At 44.6% G+C, this 24550-nt stretch overlaps 1 protein-coding gene across 1 annotated transcript in view; it reads left to right on the top strand.

Annotated features, from left to right (window-relative positions):
- The window catches only part of LOC119401525 (wings apart-like protein homolog), a 124436-nt gene that overhangs the window by 41614 nt on the left and 58272 nt on the right, over positions 1 to 24550 (top strand). Inside the window, exons 10-13 of the mRNA XM_037668410.2 lie at positions 8781 to 8893; positions 10738 to 10814; positions 14134 to 14330; positions 23260 to 23375. Of these exons, the coding sequence (XP_037524338.1) occupies positions 8781 to 8893; positions 10738 to 10814; positions 14134 to 14330; positions 23260 to 23375 (503 nt within the window). The remainder of the gene's footprint in view (positions 1 to 8780; positions 8894 to 10737; positions 10815 to 14133; positions 14331 to 23259; positions 23376 to 24550) is intronic.

The raw sequence follows: 24550 nt of genomic DNA, 5'->3' as shown, positions 1-24550 counted from the left end.
ACACGGACATATCGAATTATTGCCTATATCGAACGGTTCCTATATCACGTGGGAAATTGCATGCATTTCTAATTTTTTTATTTCGAACGAAGTTTGACGTATAATGGATATATCGAACTCGGCCACCCCGAACCGCCCGCGCTCCGTTGACAGGCGGCGAGCTTTCCCGCCGCGCTCCGTTGACAGGCGGCGAGCTTTCCCGCAACTCTCGAAAATAGCGGTAGCGCGGTGGGCGTTTACGACTGCTGCACACATCGATGGCGCCGAGTGCGCCACTTGAACGTAGCGGCATACGCACGCCACAGCCTTACAGCAACGACGCACTGCACTTGTTGCACCAGCTCCTCCTTGATAGTATCGCCAGGCACCCGTCGCATCGGTCGTTGTTGTGCTCGTGTGTTAGGCCTGCCGCGCGTTGTGGTGTGTGTAGCGATGGCTGCAGACGCGAAGAAACGGACGACCCTGACTTTTGCAGCAAAACTGGAAGCAATCCAGCGCGTTGAGAATGGTGAAAAGAAGTCGAGCGTCGCGGACGGGTTAGGCATACCAAGGAGCACATTGAGTACTCTGCTCAAAAACAAAGCCGACATAAAGGCCAAGGCCGAGAAGAGTCAGCACTCGGGCGCGCGGCATGTACGCAAAGCTGCTTTTGAAGATGTTGAGAAGTCTCTCCACAAGTGGTTCGTGGACGCAAGGGCCCGAAATATTCCTGTATCGGGGCCGATGTTGCAACAGAAGGCAAAGAACTTTGCATTCATTCTCGGCGTCGAGAATTTCAGTGCGAGTAGCGGTTGGCTACGTTTTAAGACTCGTTTCAACATTGTCGGGAAGTCTGTTTCGGGAGAGAGTGAGGACGCCAATGATGAAGAAATTCAGAAGTGGCTTGATCATGAGTGGCCCAAAGTTCTCGCCAAGTATGAGCCGAGCCAAATCTTTAATGCTGACGAGACGGGCCTGTTCTGGCAAATGCTTCCGCGGCAAATGCTGGACACTCGCGGGGACAAGTGGCACGGGGGCAAGCAAGGCAAGGCCCGTGTGACGGTCCTATTGGCTGCCAATATGGATGGGAGCACGAAGCTGCGGCCACTTGTAATTGGCAAATTTAAAACCCCGAGGTGCATGCGGAACTGCCCCAATATTCCGGTGACTTATGCCTGGAATAAGAAGTCGTGGATGACGAGGGATATTTTCCTCAAGTGGCTGAAGGCGTGGGATTCGGACCTGGTGCGTCAGGGACGGAAGGTATGTCTTATCGTCGATAACTGCACGGCACACCACACCGATGCCCAACTGAGCAACATCGAAGTGGTATTTCTGCCGCCCAACACCACTTCGAAGCTCCAACCGTTGGACCAGGGCATTATCCGCACATTTAAGTCTATCTACAAGCGTCGGCTGATCGACATTTTGCTTGTAAGACTCCGGATGGGCCAAGATCTGAAGATCGATCTTTTGGGCGCCATCCAAATGCTCAAGGCGTCGTGGCAAAACGTCAAGCAGTCGACGATAGCCAACTGCTTTCGGCATGCGGGCTTCGGTGGACGCACTGACGAAGCATCAGTGGAAGAATCCGAGGAAGCTGGGTTGGCATGCGCAGATGAAGAAAGCGAGCTCGCCGAAACGTGGAGCAAGCTGGAGAGCTTTGTTGGTGCGGAGCCGCAAAGCATGTGCATCGAAGACTTCGTTGGAGGTGACGACAGCACTGGTACAACGGCGGAGCTAACGGATGTAGAGATCGTCGCCGAAGCTACCGCTGAGCAGCCGAATGAAGACGCTGCTGAGGTGGATCCCGCAAGCGCTGATGGTGCCCCGCTCCCGACATCAGCTGAGGTCGTAGCCGCTTTGGCCCTTGCGCGCCGCCACTGCAGCGCGATTGAAGGCACCGGCCTTTCACTTGTGGATTGCCTGGACTATGTTGAGGACGCAGTCGTCAAACACGCCATTGCCAACAAAAAGCAGGCTACTCTTTTTCAGTATTTTAAGCCAACACAATAAATACTTTGTTTGAATCTTCAAGGGAGTATTTACTGCACCACGATTGGTTCGTTGGTTGTTTTCCACAAGTTCTTGACGCATTTTTTACGTGATTTTTTATATCGAATTCTGGATATATCTAACTATTTCGCGATCGCCGTGCCATTCGATATATCGAGGTTCGACTGTATTACAATATTATAGCAATATTACAAACATTATTCCATAACAGCGTTAACATAAGTTATGGTCGGGTATGTTTTACTGTATTACTCGCATAATTTGTGCACTTTCTTAAAAATATTTGTGGGCCTCAAAGAAGGGGTGCACAAATTATGAGAAAATTTTCAGAACACTTTGTCACTAATATCTGTGATGAAGGTTATGGCAAAACAAAGTATCACGTTTGTGTTGTGTTCTACTTACACAGTCAAACCCCGTTAATACGTACCCGCTTTAAGCGTACTAACTGTTAAAACGTAGTTGCGATGAATCCCCGACCAAGTCTCATAGAGCCTAATGCATTCGCTGACCGCTTAGGCCGTAGTGCTTCGTCCTATGCCTACCGGTTAGTGCGTACCCTGCGTACCGCGATAACGTTTTGTGCCATAAAATTTTACTGCGCCACTGAACTTCCCGCCCCCCCCGCCCCAACGTGCCGCCAAAGATTTTCCACCTTCGAGAAGTGCCTAGATTGGTCAATCGCTGATTCCGACTTCCGCGTGATTGCGACGACACTTTTGCGAGTAAGCACCGGGAAAGAACGAAGGTGAGGCGGCGGCCGCCGACGGACGCGCTAGCATGACTTATCGCCGACAACCATATCGCAATAAGTTTCTTCAGTTATCTGCTCGGGCACGCGCGCGGCGCAGCACTACTTTAAGCCTACTGCATGCTTTTAATAGGTGACAACCTGAACGTGCTGCCGCCTCGTCGTGCGGCGCCGTGTTCAAGCGCGCGCTGCTTTGTAGAAACGAAAGCAGCTCGCTGTTGCGGAGAATTGAGCGTTGCTGGTCGCGGGTGACGAGAAACCTCTTTGCATTGACGCTATCACGCTAAACGCACGTGTACCGTACAGCAAGCGTAGCGCTGTTGTAACCATACTGCACGCTTTTATTGTGCGACCACCCAAACGCACTCCCGTCCGCTGCCAGCACCGCTAGAGCCTCGCAGGTGCGCATCGCTTACAGGAAGTCCGTCATCGCTGCGTTAACTGAACAAGCTACTCACCGCATCTGTGCATGGTCTGGAGCGAAGTGGGTACAAAGAACACTCCCACGACAAATGTGCGCGTGCAGTGCAGCAAGCAGCCCGGCAGTGACGGCGTGAGCCGAGAAGGCCACGCGCTGCACGCAACTAGCCAGGAGACGATCAGCTCCACGCAGCCGTACCGCGTTTCACTGAAACTGTCAGTTTTCGTTTAGTAGCAGATCGCGGTACAGACGCACACACATATAGCCGACACTGACCGTTCCGTCGCTATGTCAGTCACTGCGTATACCGGTCCCTGTAATATAGTTCCGAAATGCTCCTTGGCGTCGCCACCACGCGCTATTGGCACTACCGGACGGTCGTGCGAGAGTGCCAGAATCTTTTCTCCACTTTGGCAAAAACAAAGAAAAGGCTTTGCAGTGGGTAGTTTAGGCAATATTTGCTGTGGCACTGTATATATTTCTTTGCTGCCGGCGATGGCGTATGCAAGGAGATGCAAATTTTTACTTGGTGGTTAATGCGTACTACCATTTAGTGTGTAGTTATGCGTCGGACTCGGTTAAATTGAGTTATCCTTAATATCAAACTCTTTTCGAACACGACGGTACTTTAATGACAATGCATAGGAAAATGTACAGCTGCATGGAATAAAAATAGCTGGAGCACTTCTTGTATCGAACATTGGGCAACACAAAATTCCCCCAAGCTGGCTTTCTCTCTTGAAAGGGGGCTTTTCTGCATGCATTTGGGAGAGCGAGAGGTGTGATTAGTAGGGAACCGCGAGGTGCGAGTAGAAACTACTGTTCGCTGCTCGTTTTTCCGTGATTCTCCACTCGCTTTGTTGATGTGGTGGCTGCCGTGAAATGGCAGAACTCGCTGTTCTCCGCAAAGCTGGCAATAATCAACAGAGTTGAACGTAGAGAAAAGAAGTCTGATGCCGCCACTGCATACAGCATCCCAAGAAGCATGCTTGAGTACGATATTGAAGAACAAGGCCGACATTAGGGCCATGGCGGGCGGTAGGGCCTGCTGCTTCTGGTGCCCAAATAGTACATACAGCTGTGTTTTGAGACGACCTTTTACAAGTGGTTCCTGTATATTAGGTCCCAAAACATTCCTTTTTCTGGTTCCATGATTGATGAAAATGCAAGAGATCTTGCTTTTATGCTCGACAGAGCCAACTTTTGGGGCAGCTCTAGTTGGCTGCAGCACTTCTAAGAGCCTCGAGACAACATAGTTGGCCAAGTGCTCACCGGTGAAGACTGTGCAGTACACGGCAAGTGCGTCAGTAGTTCAATGCGTCATGGAACGATGTCGAGAAACAAATGATTCGGAACTGCTTTCAGCATTGTGGTCTTGGCATTTCTGGTGAGTTTGGTGCCAATTCTCCACCTGTTCAGTGCGATAAATTCCTCAAGGATTTAAATGTGACCATATTCGATAGAGATCTGTCTGGCTGGGTGAAAATTCATACGAAAAAATAATAAACTCTCCAGGCACTTATAGTCCAAAGTTGCTAAAGTTAAAATTTAAACCACTATAACTGACCCGACATTTCCAGACTGATTCGGTCCCTTCCTCAGGGGTGACTGTTCGGCCGGCTCCGAAGCTAGCGACTTTCTTTGGTGGTGTCCTCCTCTCCATCATCCTTCTTCCCGCCGTTCTTGTTGCTGCGGTGTTTTTTCCACTGGTTCCATAGACCGTGCACATACACACTTGGTAAGGTTCCGGTTGAGCGGTTAACATTTCCAGGTGTTGTTTGGATATGCCAGGACTCTAAGAACTGTCTTCTAGTGTGGCTGCCTTCTGTGTCGATGACCCGGGCGTCGTCAAAATTGATGCGATTGTCCATCTTTTCGCTGTGTTCTGCGAGAGCATTTCGCGCAGCGTTGAAGCTACGCACGTCGTTTTGGTGTTGCCGTATCCTTACGGGGAAGTTTGTCTCACCTATGCAAGTGGCATTGCAGTCCATGCATGGAACCTCGCAGACCAACCCGGGGAATCTTCTTTTGGCAACCGATCTTTTGGCCGTGGCTAGAGTCGCCCGATTGTCGACACGGGTTTGTGCGCTACCTGGATGCCCTCCCTCCCCAACACCCTGGACAGCTGCTCGCTGATTCCCGGAATGCATGGGACCAACGTTTCCGGGAGGCCTCATTGTTAGTGTCACCTTTTGCAGAAGAATGCAGGTGGGGGGCGCTTTCCCGGCGTTGCTGGCTTACTTGGTGAATAAAGCTCTTTGGGTATCCATTGTCCAGGAGGTCGGTGGTATTTCTTTGGAGCTGCAGATGGCCCCTGCGCGATTTAGGAGTGTGTTGACCACTGATGTTTTGTGGGCAGTCGGGTGGTTAGAACTGAACTGCAGATATCGTCCAGTGTGTGTCCCGCTTTTTGCCGTTTCACTAGCCCATCCAGAAAAGGAAGAATGTTGTTCTTTCCACGTTCCACGGTGAATTGAATCGCCGGTTCCATCGAATTTAGGCGTGCCAGGAAACTGTCGATGTTAGACTCCTTGATCATGCAAAAGACGTCATCCACATATCAAAAATGAACCACCAAAAATATTTTTAAGATTTTGGGACCGCATCGGTCCCTAAACGTCGGGTCAGTTATAGTTGTTTAAATTTTAACTTTAGCAACTTTGGACTATAAGTGGCTGGAGAGCTTTTTTTTTTTTTTTTCGTATTCCTCAAGGAACTCAGATTATTTGTGGGCCCAGCTGTCCTTGTTTTCCGGGTGCCATTTCTGATGAGACAGTAGCAGCTGTCTTCGTGTCCATTGGCTACAATATTGAGACTAACCAAGAGCATGCCAGCAACAGTATTGAGGACTCGGCGTCTTATGACGTGCCCGCATTTTCTGAAGCACTTCATGTCCTGAACCTTCTTTGCCACTACTGCATATTAATGTAACGCTGTGGGCTCAGCTGCCCTCAATTACTGGACAGCGTTGAAAAGTGCATGCTTCACAATGCATTGAAAAGAAAAAAATAAGAGGCGATCAGAGACTTTTTTTTCACACTGATGTGCCCATGGTGTGTATATTTAGAAAATAAAGAGCAGTATTTTGAGATTCGTTGTTTACATTGATAAATTCTTTACAAGTTTTTATTGAATTATACGATATATCAAACCAGTTCCTGCTTTCTTGCGAGTTTTATATAACAGCTGTGCCAACTGTGCCAATTTGATAAAATTCCTTGCTTTTGCACAAAGCTGAGCCGAAACCATGAAATTTGAAATTGTGCCATACTGCGCCACAATGCCCACCAGCCTCAAAATTTTTTCAGATGCGCTAATTTTAGCAAGAAATGGAGGCCGCGTTGGCCACCCGCAGTTTTGGCATCATCATAATCCAATCCAAACCAGATGCACAGACACTAACCTTAAACCCACTGCAAAAGAACAGAAAAAGGACGGCGGTTCTAAAATTTCCTGGCCTTGTTCTACTGCATGCAGAATGATTTTTAAGCCACTTTCGCCGTAGTACACTGGTGCCATGCGGAAAAGTGTACTAAGATTTAGAAGGGGCTATTAGTACTAGCTTTCACGATACACTGCGCATTTTGTTCTTTAATTACTCATGCATGCACGCACCATATAACTATGTGTACTGGTATGATTGCTGGCCTCTAAAGAAATGACTTGCAATCATTCAGAGCTGTGTATGACGTTTCTGCGGCCCTGAGAAACAATAAAACAAGAACATACTCCAGGTCTCTTCTTTCGCCACCGCCACTTGCTCCTGCTTTACGAATCTCTCGGATTTCGAGGTCGCCAGGTTGACAGGTCCTCATTGGCATTTGCAGCACCTGTCATATGATTTGACAGGCGTTGCAAATGCTAACGTGGACTTCATCGTCGTTTGCACTGTGGGGTGGTTCAGCACCCTGCTTCTGTTGAAATAGCAGGGCTCACGTGCACTTTTCATGAGTTCGATGTTGAATGGTGGGTAAATATTTTTGTTTTTCTTTCTAAAAGTAAGCCTTCTTTGTTATACTGTTCCAAGTTTGGGATTTCATGCTAAAATATTGAGGGTTTTTTTTTCCCTGTAACCTGATGCAAATTTGGATTTTCATGCTCCAAAAGCAACTTTTTGCAACGAAAGCTGTTATGCGATCACAACAAGGGCCATTTTTGGCGCCGTAGTTGTCCGCCACCGCCACTGTACGTAACCACTATCACTCGAAATGAGAAAAAAAAAAACGAAGTAAGAGAAAAATTCAAGGATGGAATGAGGTTCGAACCTGGGCCCTCTGCGTGGGAGCCCAGTGTTTTACCTCAAAGCCATGCCGGTGCTTGAAACTGCTTTGCAAAAAGACCCTACACAGGCTTCATGTCGAGAAGGAACCACATTAACATATGTAATGTAGCGTGGTAGAAGAGTAAAATAACAACCAAGCGTTATACAACATGAATTCTGTAACCACGTGTCACACAATGCGAATTGCACAACGAGTGGTTTGTTGAATGCTTCGAACCCATTACAAAGGGCTGTTCCATAATTCTTCATAGTCATCAGCCACAGCATCAACAAAGTGCACATAATGCTTTACAGGTGTTTAGCAGGTACCACGGTTTTCCACAGAATGACGAAAAATTGCATAGTGGCTGCTACCCTACTTCACAAAAATTATGATTTATAGCGTAGTCGGTTCCTCGCAAGTGCACTTCTCTTGGTTGCCAAGGAAGGCCATAAGGCTCCCATGATCCATTTCCTCAGGTCTCAATAAAGTTAATTCCCTCTCTCTATCTCTTTTTCACGTTAGGGTATGTTATAAAGCGTGGTGGGAGAGTGAAATAACGACCGGGCATCACACAACGCAAATTACATAACTAGTAAGTCCTTTAAAGCTTCCAAACCATTACAAAAGGCTCAGTCATAATTCTTCATCGTCATCAGCTGTCGCATCAAGAAACTGCACATTTGGTACCTCGCTTCTCCGCAGAATGACGAGTAATGTGCTGGGTGCTTCCCAACTTCAGAAAAATTATGATTTTTGGCCTAGTGGGTACGTTGCTAGTGTACTTGTATTAGTAGCCATAAGAGAGTATAACGGGCACTGGAAATGGCGCTCTTCGAGCTTTCGCTGTGACTGTGCTGCGCTTTCCGAGCAGGCCTGGCATTCTTTTCTTGCTCCAAAAATTTCTGCAAATCCTATTTCGGCTGTTGCACCCCTGTATATGGTGTTTGACTGTATTTCTAAATATACTGATTCTAGTAAAGCTGCCAGTAAAGGAAAAAGAGGACAGAATGGGGATAGAATAGCAACTAATTGAGGTTAAATAGTTTTAAAAAAGTGAACGTTGTATTGGAACTTATTTCTAAATACAGCAACTGTCTATTAAGCTGCATGTTGACTTTTAAAGTGGGATGAATGTACTAATTGCATTGTAAATGTAGAGTTACCCTATTGGAAACATTTTTACTTAGGTGTTTTATGGATGAGGCAACTAAAGGTTGATGACCGGAATTCAAGGTTTGCGTTTTATATGCACATCTGTAATTTTGATATTTCGTACAGTTTTGTTGACATCTTTTCTGGCACTAGGTACACTCACTTATGCCAGGTATTGTTTTGTCTTTCATTTTAGTGAGTGAATGCCTCAGTTATTTTGGAGAAGGGGTCACAGTCTTGGAAAATCCAACAGACTTCAAACTGGAGAAGCTGAAGAAGATTGACAGATGCTCTCGTGTATTAGAAAATGTGAGTTACATTTGAAGTTTTTGACAAAAATGTTCTAAATTCTAGTACTCTGTGGCCCTGCCACAAGGCAGAGTGAGGGGTGGTCTGAGCATGCTGCATTCAATTTTACATACTGATGACAACAGGTATTGCATTAGACACCTATTCCTGGAGACCGATGCTAGAGCGCAAGTTCCTTGTGATGGAGAGTTAAATTAGGAATGGTTTTAATATGCACACTTTGATAGTTATACGTCTCGATGTACAGCCCTCAGCGATTTAAATGCGATACATACTTGGCCTCCAAGGCGTTCAGTGCTTCTTGCACCACTGTTGAACGTACAATCTGAATCGCAGTGTATCAGCTTGGCGTCCCCAGCGCTTGCCAATGGAGAAAAAAAACACCTATTAGTATGTGGGTTGTGCATCACATTTGAATCGCTGAGCACTAGGCTTGTTCATGCTCTTTCTCTCTTGACACCTTGACTAGGTACGTTAAGTATAAGCATTAAAAACTGATGCTTGCTTAAATAGACGCAGTTTGGATTCATTTTGAGTATGTGTTTGTCAACAGCTTTTCTTTTTAACAGCTGCTTTCACTTAACCCATATGCCCAGTGCCCTAGATATAGGACGCCTCTTTGATACACTCTAACATTGCTATTTCTTTACCTGATGACTAGCACCACCTACAGCACATCAAGCAGCCCTCATCGCTATTTCTTTAGTTGATGACTAGTGCCACCTATAGCACATCAAGCAGGCCTCATTGAAGCCTGCTTGATGTGCTGTAGGTGGCGCTAGTCATCAGCTAAAGAAATAGCGATGTTAGAGTGCATCAAAGAAGCGTCCTATATGTAGGACACTGGGCATATATGGGTTAATTGATTGCTACTGTTTAGCAAGATTGAAGCTTACACAAAATGCAGTGACTGCATGTTTGGTTAGAATTGGTAGCATGCTGCTATTTTTTATTTAACTGCTCATTATTACTAATATTATGCGAAACATAATTCACTGCCTTGTATGGTGAAAACAATTCAGCTCATTTTCCATTTTGTGCTCCTTCATTGTTTGTGCTTTCTTAGCCTACATTGTCTAAACATATCAGGCATTAAATTTAGGCCATGCCGAGCCAGCTAGGCTCCACGGTTACAGTATTGTGAGAGAGAGCAATGATGCAGCAGTTTCTCTTGCTGCTGCTTCATAAGTGGAGGCCGGTATTTTATGTATGCACTGTGGGAGGACTTGGTTAAAGGTAGATGGCAGTGCATTTTTTTTTATTAATGAAAGTCATATATTGTCTATATTAGAAGTATTCCAAGGAAAGTATTTGTAAATTGTCAATTTCATTTCTTTATGTTTATTTACATATGAAGCTACTGGCCACTTACTGATGTCAGGGCATCTGGACACAGGTACTATGAAGGCACAGTAACAATGTTCAGCAGGCAACATATGCTTATAAATTGCTAACATCAGCTCTTAGTTTTGTCTCAAGGCAAATAACACCAACAATCAGAGGCTTAGAGGCTACTAATAATTGAAACAAGCGTGAAGTTTTTAATGTACGTAGAAAACAAGTAGAAGTAAGAGACAAAGTGTTCACCGGTGCCTAAACTGCATGATTACATGATACTCTGAGATTCAGCTTGCTTTTATTCAGCCCACCTATTAGCTGTCAGACTTGTGCAGCTAATAGGTCAATTTAATGTTAATCTCTATTCGTGATAATAAATAGAGATTAACATTGTACCACGAGAAGAAATGGGTGCAAAAGTCTTGAACAAAGTGAAGGGTCAAGTGGTGCAGGTTTGACAGGAGAAATATTTATTCTGATTTATAAGTTGCATCTGTTTGGCCTAGGTTACATACATGAATCCTGACAACCAGAGGTACCTGCTGGATTTCAAGGACTCCCTCATGGTGGCATCATACGTCAGGCAAGTTCTTAGCACTGTTAAGACCACTTGTAGCTATGGTGCGTCTAACAATGTGTGACGGCCATATTTGTACTATAGAAGAAATGGGGAGGATGAAAGGTACCAAGAGACTTGCACGAAACACTTCCCACTTTGTGTAGGTTGTGTCATATCAATATCACGTGTGTTGTCAATCAGGCAATCCTTGATTCGATGCCAGCAAACTATAAAGTGGACAGAAATTTTTTGCATGAACAAGTGTGTACATATTGTGTATGCCACCTGCCACTCGAGTACACTTCTTTATTGATTTGCTGTGTGCTGTTTACATGCTGGGTTGTTTATTGCTTGGGAGCTTAGTGTGTTTACTGATATTACTAGAAAGGCACCTAATGATAGTGTCTGTGCGTGCCAGCAATTTAATATCATGAAAATGATGTGCAGTATATATGGATGTGCATAAGTTTTATCCTTATCACATGGAATGTCTAACTTTTTGGGTTGACATGGAAGTTTTTGTTACTGCATGTTCATTAAATGGCAATTTTTGGCATAGGAGCTCTATTAGATATCTGTTATAGAGTTAAAAACCTTAGTATAACAAAATCTGGAAATTGGGACAATACAGTAATACCTCGTTAACTCGAACTCGCATATCGAAAAATCAGCTAAGTTGAAATTTTCTGCGGTACCGTACGATTTCTCATAGGTGCAATGTATTTATGCCCTTTATCTCGAAGTATTGCCATGCCCACTTTCGGATATCTCAAAATCTTGACTGAGAGTGGAACAGAAACTTCGGCGCCGAACCATTCCACAAGGTTCGCGCAAGGCTGCCGTGCTTACGACAAAGCGGACACTGTTTTCAAGTGTGAAGTCGGAACCTAGTGGCATAACTTTGTCAAGCAACACTGGATCACGTTATGTGACGCTGTCACGACCTACTGTAGTCCTGACCTGCACAGCGAGCAGAACGCCAGCACGCACATGTTGGCGCTTCTTTCTACTGCTAGGGGCCTTTCCGCCGCCGTTTTGACTCTACTAATTACCCCAACCACGCAGCATCTCTGTGGTCATCTGCTCACACGGAGTTGAGATGTTTGCGTGGGCGTGCACTCTGTAAAACGAAGAAAGAAATGAGAAAAGGGGCATTTACTGAGTAAAATCAGCAATAACAGTACAATGTAGTTCCTAGTGATGCGTGAGAAAAGGATCAAGGCAGTTTTTCTTGAAGGTGAGGCTACTCTTAATTGGTTGTTTATCATGGACGTGCGAGAACGTCGTTACATCAATACAAAATTATACGTACGTGTTGTACAACTAACGTGATGAACTCGTACATTTAATTTTGCTCAGTAAACGTTTCTAGAGCTTGTTCACTGACAGGTAGGTCATTGTTCATTTCCGTAACCGACAAAACAATAAAAAATTGTTATTACCAATGGTCGAAATTTTCACCAGTGTTGGAGCAGTTGATTTTTTTGTAAACAGACTGGTGAAATGTTGGCTGAAGTGTCGTGTAATCATTCTTACCATTAGAGGTGTTGCAGTAATTAAAAAATACGACCAGACTTATAAGTACTGCGAAGAAGCAATCTGAAACTAAGCACTCTTACAGCACGCACTGTTGTGCACCCACGCATCCGCAGGTGGGGTAACTCGAATGCCCCTTTAGTGGCGAAGTTCGGAACGAGAGCCAGCACAAGCAGCTTCGTAGAACGACGCTAGCTGGGCAGGTCAGGATTACAGTAGGTCGTGGACGCTATAGATGTGCACAGAGGCAGGCCATAGATGTTCTCTGGGCAGGCCCTGCAAAATAGCACGATTTGTACGCTTCGTTATGTTTACCACCAGAGATGCGATTTCAGTATTGTTTTATCTATGCAAGGCACGTAGCATGGGTTTTTTCGTCGGCCGTGCAGTGTGGTGAGGATAACACTGCCAAAGCAAAGCAAGTCACTGATGCTGCAAAGAAAGGTAGCCCTAATCAAAGCGGATTCGAGGCTCGAAGTTTCTGGACATCAAAACGGCACTGATTGTGTGAATGCATCATGCGAGAGGAGCTAGCCTTCCAGTCACAACAACGTTAGGCAGTTTTAGAATAGCGTACACTAACTTAGCAGTCCTTGCGGTTGCCCGCTATTTTCGTCACTTAAAGGGACTCTAAAAGCAAATAACAATTTATGTCAGAGTGAAAGGTCAGTGTGTGAGAATGTCTAACATCAGTATTATCAACGGCAGTGCTCTACTAATCGAGAAATTAAGGTAAATGTAGGATGCGATACGTGCCACGAATGGGACATTTTGGAAATGATCCAGATGACGTTAAGAGCCCCGAGTACAATTAACCTCTAGTAATCAAACTAGTTCCAATAACAAAAGAACCTTCCATGCATCACAAGACATAATAAAATGCTGCTTGTTCGTTTCTGTGTGATTCATAGAAAAAAGAATCTCAGCGTGAGTGGTTCAAAAGTTCCGTTTTTGCCGAGCAGCGCTTCGCTAATGCAGTCACACCTCAGTGGTAGTTTCGGTATTGCGTACTGCTGCCTGTGCTTGGCTCTCGCTATTTTCGCCCTGTCGATACTCTACTTCTTGCTGGCCATGCTAAGCTCCATTACAGTAAACTCTACAGTTTCGGAGTGGCCCGTGGCTGCGTCTTGGCAAGGTTGGTGGCCACTTCGGCAGCCGGGCAGTAAAGGCGGGCAACGTTGAGTACGGCAACTGCTGCGTCAGAAGGTCCGTTCAGGCGGGTGATTTGAAGTGCGCTAACGCCGTGTGGACCACTAAAACGTGATTTTCTTTCAAAATAAGCATTTCCTTGGCACAAAACAAGCACTACGAGGTTTCTGCAATGCTATTTCAACAATCAACGTCGACTTAATATTTGCCTTTAGTGTCCCTTTAACGGGGGCCCGCAAGAGGTTAGCGTATGACGCATGCGTAGTGGCGACAAACACTAATGCAAAGCTTTGCGTACACTATTCTGAAACTGCCTATTGACAGAAAAGGCCGATTCTCTGGACATGGCGGTGGGCTACACCGATATGGTTGTGAAAAGGCTGCTTTATGGATCATTGCACAAGCTTAGTGCCACAAGGAACTCGTAGGTCCGTGGCATTCGTCCATGGCAATGCTAAGCCGGCTTTTCATGTTCGTTCTACGACCAGTTTAGTAGTAGCACACACTTTCATTTGCACTCCAGCTTAACACTGCTAGGCAGCAAAAGTTCTTGTAAATGCCTTTGAAGTTTCTGGTAAAGGTTTTATTTTTTTATAACCCAATGACTGTAAGAGTACTGCCAGATTGAGATAGTTTTTTTTTGTTCGTTTGTTTGCAGGCTGCTGTTGTTGTGCCAGTCTAGCCTGATAGTACACCCAGTTCTGAATGAGCCTACAGCAGGAACTGGTGGCAGCAAAATGGGTGAAGGCCAGATCACCTCAGTGGTTTTGCAGAGCTTGCGAGGACCTGGTGCCGTTTTTTTCTCCTGCCTGTTGTCTGTCCTTCGTGTACTTCTGAACATGACACATGAGAGCCGTGAGTACACAGCATGTTTCCCTCTGCTTTCTCTTTATGCCAACTTTCAAAGCCATCATTACTCATGTTAGTGTGGCAATCGCCATCGTTGCATAAGCTAAACGTTGGTATAACGAACTACCTAAACATTCTTTTATGTTAGTAAACAGAGTCATTGGCCAATACTTTGGATTCGACAGGCACCATACAAAAATCAAAAGTTTGAATAATGAGGAATCGAAGTATTAGGTTTGTAATAAGAACACAAGTGGAAGAAAAAGTACTGTTGTGTGCACATAGGCTTGCATGCTGCCGTTTCGGATAGATGAAAGTACACTCATATTTTGCTGCACATTAAAGATCCCCAGGTGGTCAAAATTAGTCTGGAGTCCCCTGCTACAATATGCCTCATAATTATATCATGGTTTTGGCATGAAGTTATTATTATAAAGTACAGTCAATCCATGCACCAAATCTCCATTTCTCAACAGCTTTTTTTAACCCTTTGAGGGCTTACGCTGTACATGTACGGCATCACCTAACAGGCACCAAAGGGTTTTCACCGTACATGTACGACATTGCCTGCATGTTTAAAACGTGCCTTTTTTGATCATTTCTCTTGCTTTGCACGTGCTGCCACACTTCGGGAATATGTGGAATTTTTATCATGCGCCAATGTCACTCCTTTCTTTTTTTTTTTTTTTTTCCTTTCCAAAGCGGTGCGCCGGCTTTTACTCTCTCGTGTATTAACCCTCGGGGTGTAATTTCATCTGTTTCTGTGCAGCGCTAAATTGCACAAACCATGCCACCGTTGTTGCATTTCCTGTTTTTAAGACTCGAAATTACTAACTCCGTCTCGTTGGCGATAAGACAAAGGACTATTATAGCTTTTTCACTCGGTTTGCTTTCCGGATGGGCGCACAACCATACAGCTTTCTTCCGTGCGCTCACTCACGCTGTTCGCATACGCTATGGAAGTGCACGCCGGTTGCTCTGCTGCTAGTGAGTCGAGTGGAGATTCTTATGATCTGTACTATTTCCCAAGTGTATTTTGTATATCTGTGAGCTATGTTTAATACAATGCATAATTTTTGTTTATAAAAAAATAATGTTTTTTTTTTTTAAGGATTTTGCTTGATGTCACCACGAATAAACCATGTGTATGTAACAACAAAAATGATTTTTTCTCACTTTAAGGTCGCATAAAAAATTTTCGACAATTTTTTTCTTAAATAGAATCCTCTAAAGAATTTAATCATCTGAAGAGCAATCGTCTGAAAAATTATCTGAAGAGCAATAAAAAAAATACACATTTTTGGAGTGCATTTCGCGAAAAAAATCAACCCTCAAAGGGTTAAACATATGTCGACCATATTTCCTCTCATAGCAGAATATGACAGCTTTCTTTGCAACAGTCATTGTCCAGCGATTCGCCTACTACGTTGCAGTCTTCTTTGGTGCAGACATGAGGGCAGAATGAGTGCTGCTTGGAGCTTCTTGATGATATTAAGAGACAAAAATTCATAATGGCAGCCAAAGAAGGTGCCCTAGACTGTACTACTATTTAATGCTTAAATGAGCAAATGCTGCATGTGCAAAACACATGACAAACCGCCAATCCAGCCCTTGTAACCTAGCAGTCTGACATGCTTTGGCTTGTTTCTTGGTTTGTCGTATGGTTTGAGCATGCTAACAAAGCTGGGTCTTCTGGGCTGTGCTATTTTCATTTTTCAGAAGGCCCCAATAACTCAAAAAGCTGCCTATTTGTGCTTCACATGGTAGCTGAATTATCACGCAGTTGTGCAGGCAGAGTCTGAATTATTCAATGGCACTAGCTAGTGGTGTTGTGGAGCTGTTCAAGTAGTCGAGCATGTCTGAATTATAGGTTGGCAACTTGTTTTCCTGCTATTATCAAACCATAAACGCAGGGCCTGACATGGTACCTGTTACAGTGAAGCAATATTTTGCAAGTGCAGCACAATATACAGGGTGTTTTTTATTTTTTGTTTCTTCAGTTGCACCAAACTTCTGAATTACTGCAGTATTGCGAGAACAAATGAGTAAGGGAAAACCTTGATTCATAAATTATACTTTATTTTCACAACTTATAATTGGGAAACAGGTATCATATATATACAGTGGAACCTCGATTATCTGTCCCCCGGTTTCGCGACGACCCGCATTTTACAACGAATCGGTTTGGTCCCGGCGAAATCCCCATAGAAATAATGTATTTAAAACCTTGGTTATACGACGCAATTTTACGCCGATCCCGCGTCTTACGACGACTTTTCGATTCCGTCCGATTCGAATCGGACGCCCACAAAAATATTCCCGAGTGTAAAATAAGAACTTAAGTTCCCCTAGGTTGTCGGTTAGAAAAGTAGAGAGTGAGACAGTATGCCTTCTTAGAATGTAAAATTTATTCTCCAGGCAGTTCATGCGCTTCTGTAATCCAGTTTTCCTGGCTTAGGATCGCTTCAGGATACGCCTCGATCGCATGCGTATCCAGGCTTGTTACGTAGACAAGCTCTCTCTAGTACACGGAGAAGCTCCAACTGGTTTAAAGCTCATCTTTGAGATCCGCATATTTTCACGTTTTCGGTCCGTGGAAACTTTTCCTGGTCGACATACAGCTGATCTGCGTTTGTTTGCGGCACTCGCAGTCACAGGCCTTGAGCAAGCAAAAGGACGCGACGCAGCTATTTTTACAGTGTAAAATAACTTTCGCTTGACGTGGACGTTCACCAACAGAGGGGCATCACCAGTTGCACTTCACAATTAAGGGAACAAATATGCGCACAGCTCAGTCGCGCACGAAAGCATCCTACGCAAACTCTTGCTCTGTCACCATTATGTGATTGCGATGACACTGTGTCTGACTCTTCTGATGGGAGGCTGTTGCCAACGCGGTTTCGGTTTCGTTTTAACGTGCAGGCACTTTTCAGACTCTATTTGTCGGGAGGACGATGCGCGTTGGATTGGATATCTTAAAGTTAAGGATAACGACTCGCTCACACCTCATTTAACTAAGTAATGCTGCCATTAGCTGCCATTTTTAAAAATAATTTAATCTACCATCCTTGGAGAACCTCAGGGTCTTGTCATGGGCTATGGAGGCAGTCTGTTCCCCTTTTTTTGGGCAAAGCTGACTGCCACTGCCAATATTTTGACTTTTTCGATTATAAGACGCCCGGATTATAAGACGGTTTTGTGTGGTTCCCTCAAAGTCGTATAATCAGGGTTCCACTGTATTTCATTCTTATATGAAATGTTCTTACACGTCATGACTGCATGGCAAACATGGCAGACATGACATTACTTGTAGGTTGAACAATCTGAAACTTCCTCCTCCTTGATGCCATGTGCAACCCTGTTGGCTTCACCATGCATTGAGGAAGGGACCTTTAAAAGAGCAAAAGAGTGCAAAATTTATCGTCTTGGTCTTCCATGTGGCACCTTGCGCTGTAATATCGGGCAAAAACAATGGTGACAGTGTTCTGTACACAATGTACCTGCTTACGTATTTTCCAGTGTGTAAGTAGCAACCCCTATTTTTAATGGGTTTTAAAAAGAAATTGTAAGCAGTCAAACCTCAGAATAATGATCCTCGTTTTAACAAAATGCACAATTTAATGAGCTATTTTCATTTCCAATCTTAACGCCATTAAGAACCATGCATTTCTCTTTTTTTTTCTCACAATTTGGCAAAGTAACAATTTGTGGCAGTTTCGATTTCAATTTAACGAAATCCTCGTGCATTGCATATACACACACCTGGTGACTATGACAAATGAAAGAGTGACGGACATCAATAGAGAGAAAATCAATCATCAGGTGACCTCTTGCTTGAAAATGTTGCCTGTAGGTGACATTAGTGATCTATTGCTTTTTTTTTTCTGTAAAGGTTAATTGGGGCACCCTTCAACTCATGGTGTGGCCAACTCCACATTGTGCTGCAAAAGATCTTCCGCCTTTTCAGTTGCCCAACCCGCCAGACCATTATGCAGTGATTCCACTCCTGCGCCAAACTGCGCCAAAGTCTCGGGTTTGAGGGTGTCTATCACCGGCAATCGCACGGCCGGCGCGTCAGAACATGTGCAGCTTGCAAAAGTGCGGAGAGCTGGGCTTGTTGGTTGTACATGATTAGAAAACCAGCGCAAAACCACAGGACACACAGGAAGGGGACGCACACAGCGCTGAACTCTCAACAAATTTATTGTGAAAAACCAAATGCATCGCCTATAAATACACATGAACCACTCGCATAATAGTGCGTCACTGGACATAGCGCAGATAAGCCGCGAATAGCACAACCAAGACCGATCACATCAAACGCCTCCGTAGATACTCCATTTCCTTGGGCAATAATGCGATTGACGGGGTGCTGACACAGTTTTCACCCAACTGCGCAATCTTATACGCTTCAACAACTTCACATGTTAGGCGGTCCCTGTGCTTGCTGACAACAATTGCCGGGAGAGTTTTCGTTGCATATTATGACATTTGTTGGCAATTAACGGCCTTTACCTTTCACAGTGATGCATTCCTTCTCTCGTTTGTCCTCTGAGCGTAGTTTGGCGCGCAAGCGGAGCTCATCCGCAGTCGAAGCGGTACTCATGTAATGTGAGTGCCCGCAGCATCGAGCGGCCGCTGCTGCGGGTTTGTCAAGCGGCTGATCCCAAGACAAAGCTTGCTTAACCATGACACTGGGCTGCGCATTTGTTGGTGTGGAGCTGCTGATTTGTGATTGTGTCACGTACAAGTATTTTTAACAACTTATATCCGAGTTTCAGCCCATAACGAACGACGCGGCCGCTAGGCTGGCATGGTCACATTTGACGCACTATAACTTGTTAGCAACCAAAATAATGCAACGTTTTTTTCTGCACAATGGTAGATGACGTCCTTGACTTCAATCAGAGGGATTTTAAAAAAAATTAAAAATGGCCTTTCTGAGAAAATCATTTTCAAAGTTCGGCGTTTTTGGTAAATCACTTACGTTTCAGCCCAATTATCGAGTAAACCCGAGCGCGATAAAACCACGCGAATTATTTTAAAAGAGAGCGAAAGTATCAAAGTTAATATGTACCGATTTTCATTATCCTCACTTGAACTTGCTTGCAGCAATAAATTCCTGAAATAGAGGTATTTTGTGCGATTTGCCAAGTTTGTGATTTTTTTCTTCAAAAGTGCTTCGACAAGCAAGGGAAATAATAGACTCATAAGATTGTATTTCACTTGTTCTTTAAGGGGAATAAATATTGTGACGAAGAAGTGCACCGTTTTTTTCCTAGGTGCGCTCAAAATACAGAAATCACGAAATTGGCGGAAAAGCGTTTTTTGTGGCCAAAATTTATATTTTTTTTTCAGGCGAACAAAATTTTTTTTTGCATAACTAACTGCGAAACCATTGTTCTTGGTGTAATGCCTAGACCTACAGTAAAGTTCATCACAATCGGGAATGGTGACCGAGACCTCGTGTTCGATCTTATCTGGACACACCCTGCTATGGGATGGAACGTTCTGGATGATGAAACCGAATTCAAGAAAAGTAGGCCAAACATCTGACTGCTCCTTGCTGACTTTTATGGTGGTATTGTCCCCGAGAACGGACACTGGTATTGCTACAATCGTGGTGATTGTGACGTCATGGCAAGGACTAGCCTGCTCCGCCACCGAGGATCGCCTTTTTCTGCAGTCGCCGTGTTCCCGCTCTTTCGCGACACAGTGGTGATTAGTACTCCGCAATTTCGCCAAGCAAATCTCGTAAGGTAATTAAAAGGTGGAAGGAAAATACTTATGCCAAATGGTTCTAACTTCATTAAAGCTGGGCTTAGGCTCCGCAGCTAAATCACGTGTCCCAATGTATTACAAATGGAATTAAGACATTTTTGATTCACTGACTACTTCGTGGTTTATCGTGCAAGTTATGTCTGCCTCTACGGGACACTTTAAGTGAATCTGTCTGTCATAAAAAAATTACATAGCATCTTTGAATAATTAAACACAATAATTATGCCAATCACATGAAGGTTTCAGAAATGCTGAGATACTGGTACTTTGATCATTTAGAGATTTCTTCTAAGCAGTTGTCAGTGATTATTTAGTCGTATACCCTGCTTTGCGCGAACTGCTGATCCAGTGAACCGCCTCGTTGGAAATGGTAAACACTGCATGTGGAGCATTGCTGATAGCATTCGTTTTGAAAACAAGCGCCAGAAAGTCGAAATGAGTGTCTGAATTGTTTCGATGGTGCACGCATTGATGTGGCTCACATAACCATTCGTCTTTCACCTCAATGATGCAATGACTCGTCTCGCACATTATATCCACATACAGGTGCAATCTGACAGCAATAATAAGTTTGAGCAATTAAGGTAAACTTTCTTATGTAGTGCTCAGGAGCACTAAAATTATTGTAAGAAAAACGTGAAACTAAACAGCATGGTGAGTGAGCAAGTACACAAGAAAGACTAATAGAATTCTCGGGTGAGCGCTGCTTCGAAGATATTTTGCTAGACTTGATACTGCATCTGTTTTTGTGACTGTGCGCGGGGCTTGGCATAGCGCTGCAAATGCTGTCCACACATATGCGGATGCGTCCAATACAAATAACACTTGCAGAAGCGAAACAGTCATATCTCTTAAAGGAATTGCCCAAGAACAACGCGACCTAATAATGGAAATATAGTGTTTTACGTCTGAAAACTGCGATATGATTATGAGGCACGACACAGATTAATTTTGACTGTCTGGGGTTCTTTGCGTATCTGAGCATGTGCATTTTCTTGTATTTCGCCCCCATCTAATTGTGGCTGCCATGGTCGGGAATTGAACCAACACCCTCGAGCTTTGCAGCGCAACACAACGATGCAACCTGATCACCGCTTTCAAAGAATGTACGATGGAGCATGGGAACAGTTGACGATTCTATGCATAAATATATAGTTGTTTGTTGTTTTTTGTTGTTTTACCAGGAACATTATCTCTGTTGTTTTTGTCATTGATCTGAAGCTTGAAGCAAGCAAAAAGTGAACACAAACAGTGATGGAAGCAAGCACGTTATGTAGGTGCATTGCGGCGGGCGTTGAAAGTCTGTGCTGTGGTCATCCAGGCCTCCCGCCAGGTGGTCTTATCAACACACAAGTGTGTGTTGATAATGTAATGTTTCAAGGGACCCATGTCCGCTGAGCGCAGGTCACGTGCTGGCCGGCTGCATGACACAATCACCGCTTTCCTTACTGCGTGGTTTTGTGTTTAGAATATGCAAAGCACCTGTAATGTCGCCAGACGGGAATGTCTGGCGACATTCCCGTCTGCATTTTTCTGTGCCCACTTTTTGATAAACTGCAGAAAAAGTGAAAGTATTGGTGTCAAAATAAAATATTCATGCAATGCTTATTTTTTTCTGTATGATACTCATAAAAAAAATTTTTAGACGCTTGGTTCCTCTCCTTGTTCATTTATTTTTTTCAGCTTGCAACTTGGCCATTTGAATAACTCTGACATGGGACATGATTTGCCCTATCTATCATAAAATAGTTTAATACTGTTTTGTTCCTGTGTTGTTTCACAACTAAGAATGTTCTCTTGCTCTTTTTTTTACTAGCTGCTCTAAAACGCAATTTTTACTGTTCCAAAAAGTTCTCAAAAAGCAACCTGAGCTGTCCCACCCCTTGTACTCGTCCTCAGTAGTCATCATCAAGCCAGCTCTCTTCATTAACTTCAATGCCCAGCCCTTGCTGGCCTTGAAGTCTGCCTCGATATTCGTGTTTACGAAGCCAAGTCGTGGGCTTCTTGCATAACCATTTTGCATATCACGAGTGGAAACCGATCATGTAGCTGAATCACGTATGCCGCAAGCTCTGGAAAGTATCCCAACTTCGGCCCGTGAGAACCTCAACGTTTGGCGTCGCATGAAAAAATTTGGGCACACTGCGGTTGCCACTGCTGTACCACCCATTCAGATGTTTGCTCCTAACTTGTGTCCTGCTGCACAGTTGTCCATTTTTTCGGCATGGCGAATAGCAACACTTTTGAACGCTGCTGTGTATGAGCACCAATAGTATTTGGGCCCTCGGGATACCCGCCGTGATAGCTTAGCATGTAAGGTGTTCTGCTGCTAAGCTTGAGGGGCATGGGTTTGATTCTCGGCATGGTGGCTGCATTTCTATGGGAGGGAAAGAACACCATGTGCTTAGTATTAGGTGCGCATTAAAAATCCCAAGGTGGTCATAATTAATCCGGAGTACCCTGCTACACCATGCCTCCTAATCATATTGTGGTTTTGGCACACAAAACCCCTGCAATTATTACTTTATTATTACTCACAACGATGAAGCATGACGATCAAGCGTGGATGCGACTGTTGGGGGGGGGGGGGGGGATGCGTCAAAAAGAGAAGCTCTTCTATCAACTTCCGGTAGCCCCCAAACAAATCGCTGCTTAACTAACCGCTGCTCGCCATTAGGAGGGCCACTGCTGATTGGAACAACAGCTCTTTCATCAATGATTAACACTCAATATATGGCATTCAAAGCTCTTATGGGAGTGTCCATCATTGATAGAACAGGCACTGTTTCAATCAGCAGTGGTAATCCTGATGTCGCACAGCAGCTCAGCAAAAGTTGAAAAAAAAATTTTTTTTCTTCTTCTTCTTTTTCAGAACAAGCAAGTGAAATATGTTATGCATTGAACTGGAAATAGTTGTCCTAACCACGTCGTTGCATCCCTGATATCTTGTTTGCAAGTCGAGCCCCCAACTTCGCATTTCAAATTTAAATAAAACAGGTCAGCCTATAATTGTGTATATACGGTAATAATGTTTTTGGCTGCAAGTATCACTTCATTATATTGAGGTTTGGAAGTAATCAGTGTGGCTTTGAATATATTTGATCCTATTTTAAGTGTTCCCTCTTAACCAGTGGATTTGCTCACCTGTTTGCAGTCTTGGGCAGCAAAGTTGTTGGTAGCCAACCAGGACTACTCGCTGCCATTTTGCTCTGCATCCTGCAAGTACCAAAAGCAGTGCCAACGGAGCAGCGTTTCGACCTTTTGGTTTTGGTGAGTGTATACGATTTTTGCAGTTTTTTACAAAGGCTTGTAGGCATGTTTCAGCTTGCTAGTAGCAGCATTAATGGCATTGTGAAGTTTAAAAATTGAACCACCGTACACAGATACCTCGTTGCTGCGAGCCTGGAGTTTCAAGTCATTCGTGATTTAAAAAAATTATTTTAATTCTCAGTAAAATGAAATACGTAGCATCGAATGGAGGATATGTGTTCAGGATATTGCCATTCCACGAACTTATCGTCTACATTATAGTAACAGTCAACGTCCGATTTTTCGGACTCCCTAGGGACCGAAAAATCGTCCGAAAAATCGGGCAGTCCGAAAAAACGAATTCATGCTTTTTTTATTCCACTCAAGTGGTCAAATCACCACAGCCACATCCGAAGAAGCTTTAATGCCTCCCAGTACAATTATCAGGCATTTTGGTACGCGCCCAGGCTCTCGCAAATACATTCAGTACCTGCCGCGAACCGCGCTTAACTGCGTGCCAACCGCCACTTGCAAGTTTGCTTCTCGTGATGAGCGCCGCTGATACCAGCAAAGCGCGGGATAGATTACGGCTCTCCCGCATGGAGCGTTTGGAAACGATGACGCGGAACACAAAGACTGTGGCAGGAGAGCGGACGACTGGTCCGGCTTTCCCCTATGCATCTGCCCACGTAAACGATGCATACACACATCGCCGAATCTCCGACGATACGCAGCATTTGCTGCCGTGTGAAGCCGATCGTTTCTAGTTGTGTGCAGCACATCGCCAACTAAGCTGACGTCGTCACTGTACTGTTGCTGTATCGTACGCACGCATTCATCATGAAAGTGTTGGTGATGCGCACTTTGTTCCTGACCGCACATGGGCGCGCCAATGGCGAGCTGGTTTCGTCCGTGAAGGCAACGCGTCCGTGTGGCGCACTTTGCGGTCTTGCACAAAGAGGCAGCATGAATGGCGGCGCAGCGCGTTTGGGTTCTCGCCTATTAAATGCGTGCAGTATGTATACAACTGCGCTAGGCCACATGCACGACCGGGCAGTTAACTTAAGATGCTTATCGTAAGTGTTGTCGGCGATTAAGCCGTACTGGCGCATTTGCCAGCGGCCGCCATCACACCTCCGTGCATTTCCGCTTCTTATCCGTAAAGACATCGCCGCACGGCGCCGTGATAGTGGCCC

Source organism: Rhipicephalus sanguineus, chromosome 1 (genome assembly GCF_013339695.2).
Source record: "Rhipicephalus sanguineus isolate Rsan-2018 chromosome 1, BIME_Rsan_1.4, whole genome shotgun sequence".
Taxonomy (NCBI): Eukaryota; Metazoa; Arthropoda; class Arachnida; order Ixodida; family Ixodidae; genus Rhipicephalus; species Rhipicephalus sanguineus.
The sequence above is the reverse complement of the archived record's forward strand: the minus strand, read 5'-3'. Positions and strand labels throughout refer to the sequence as shown.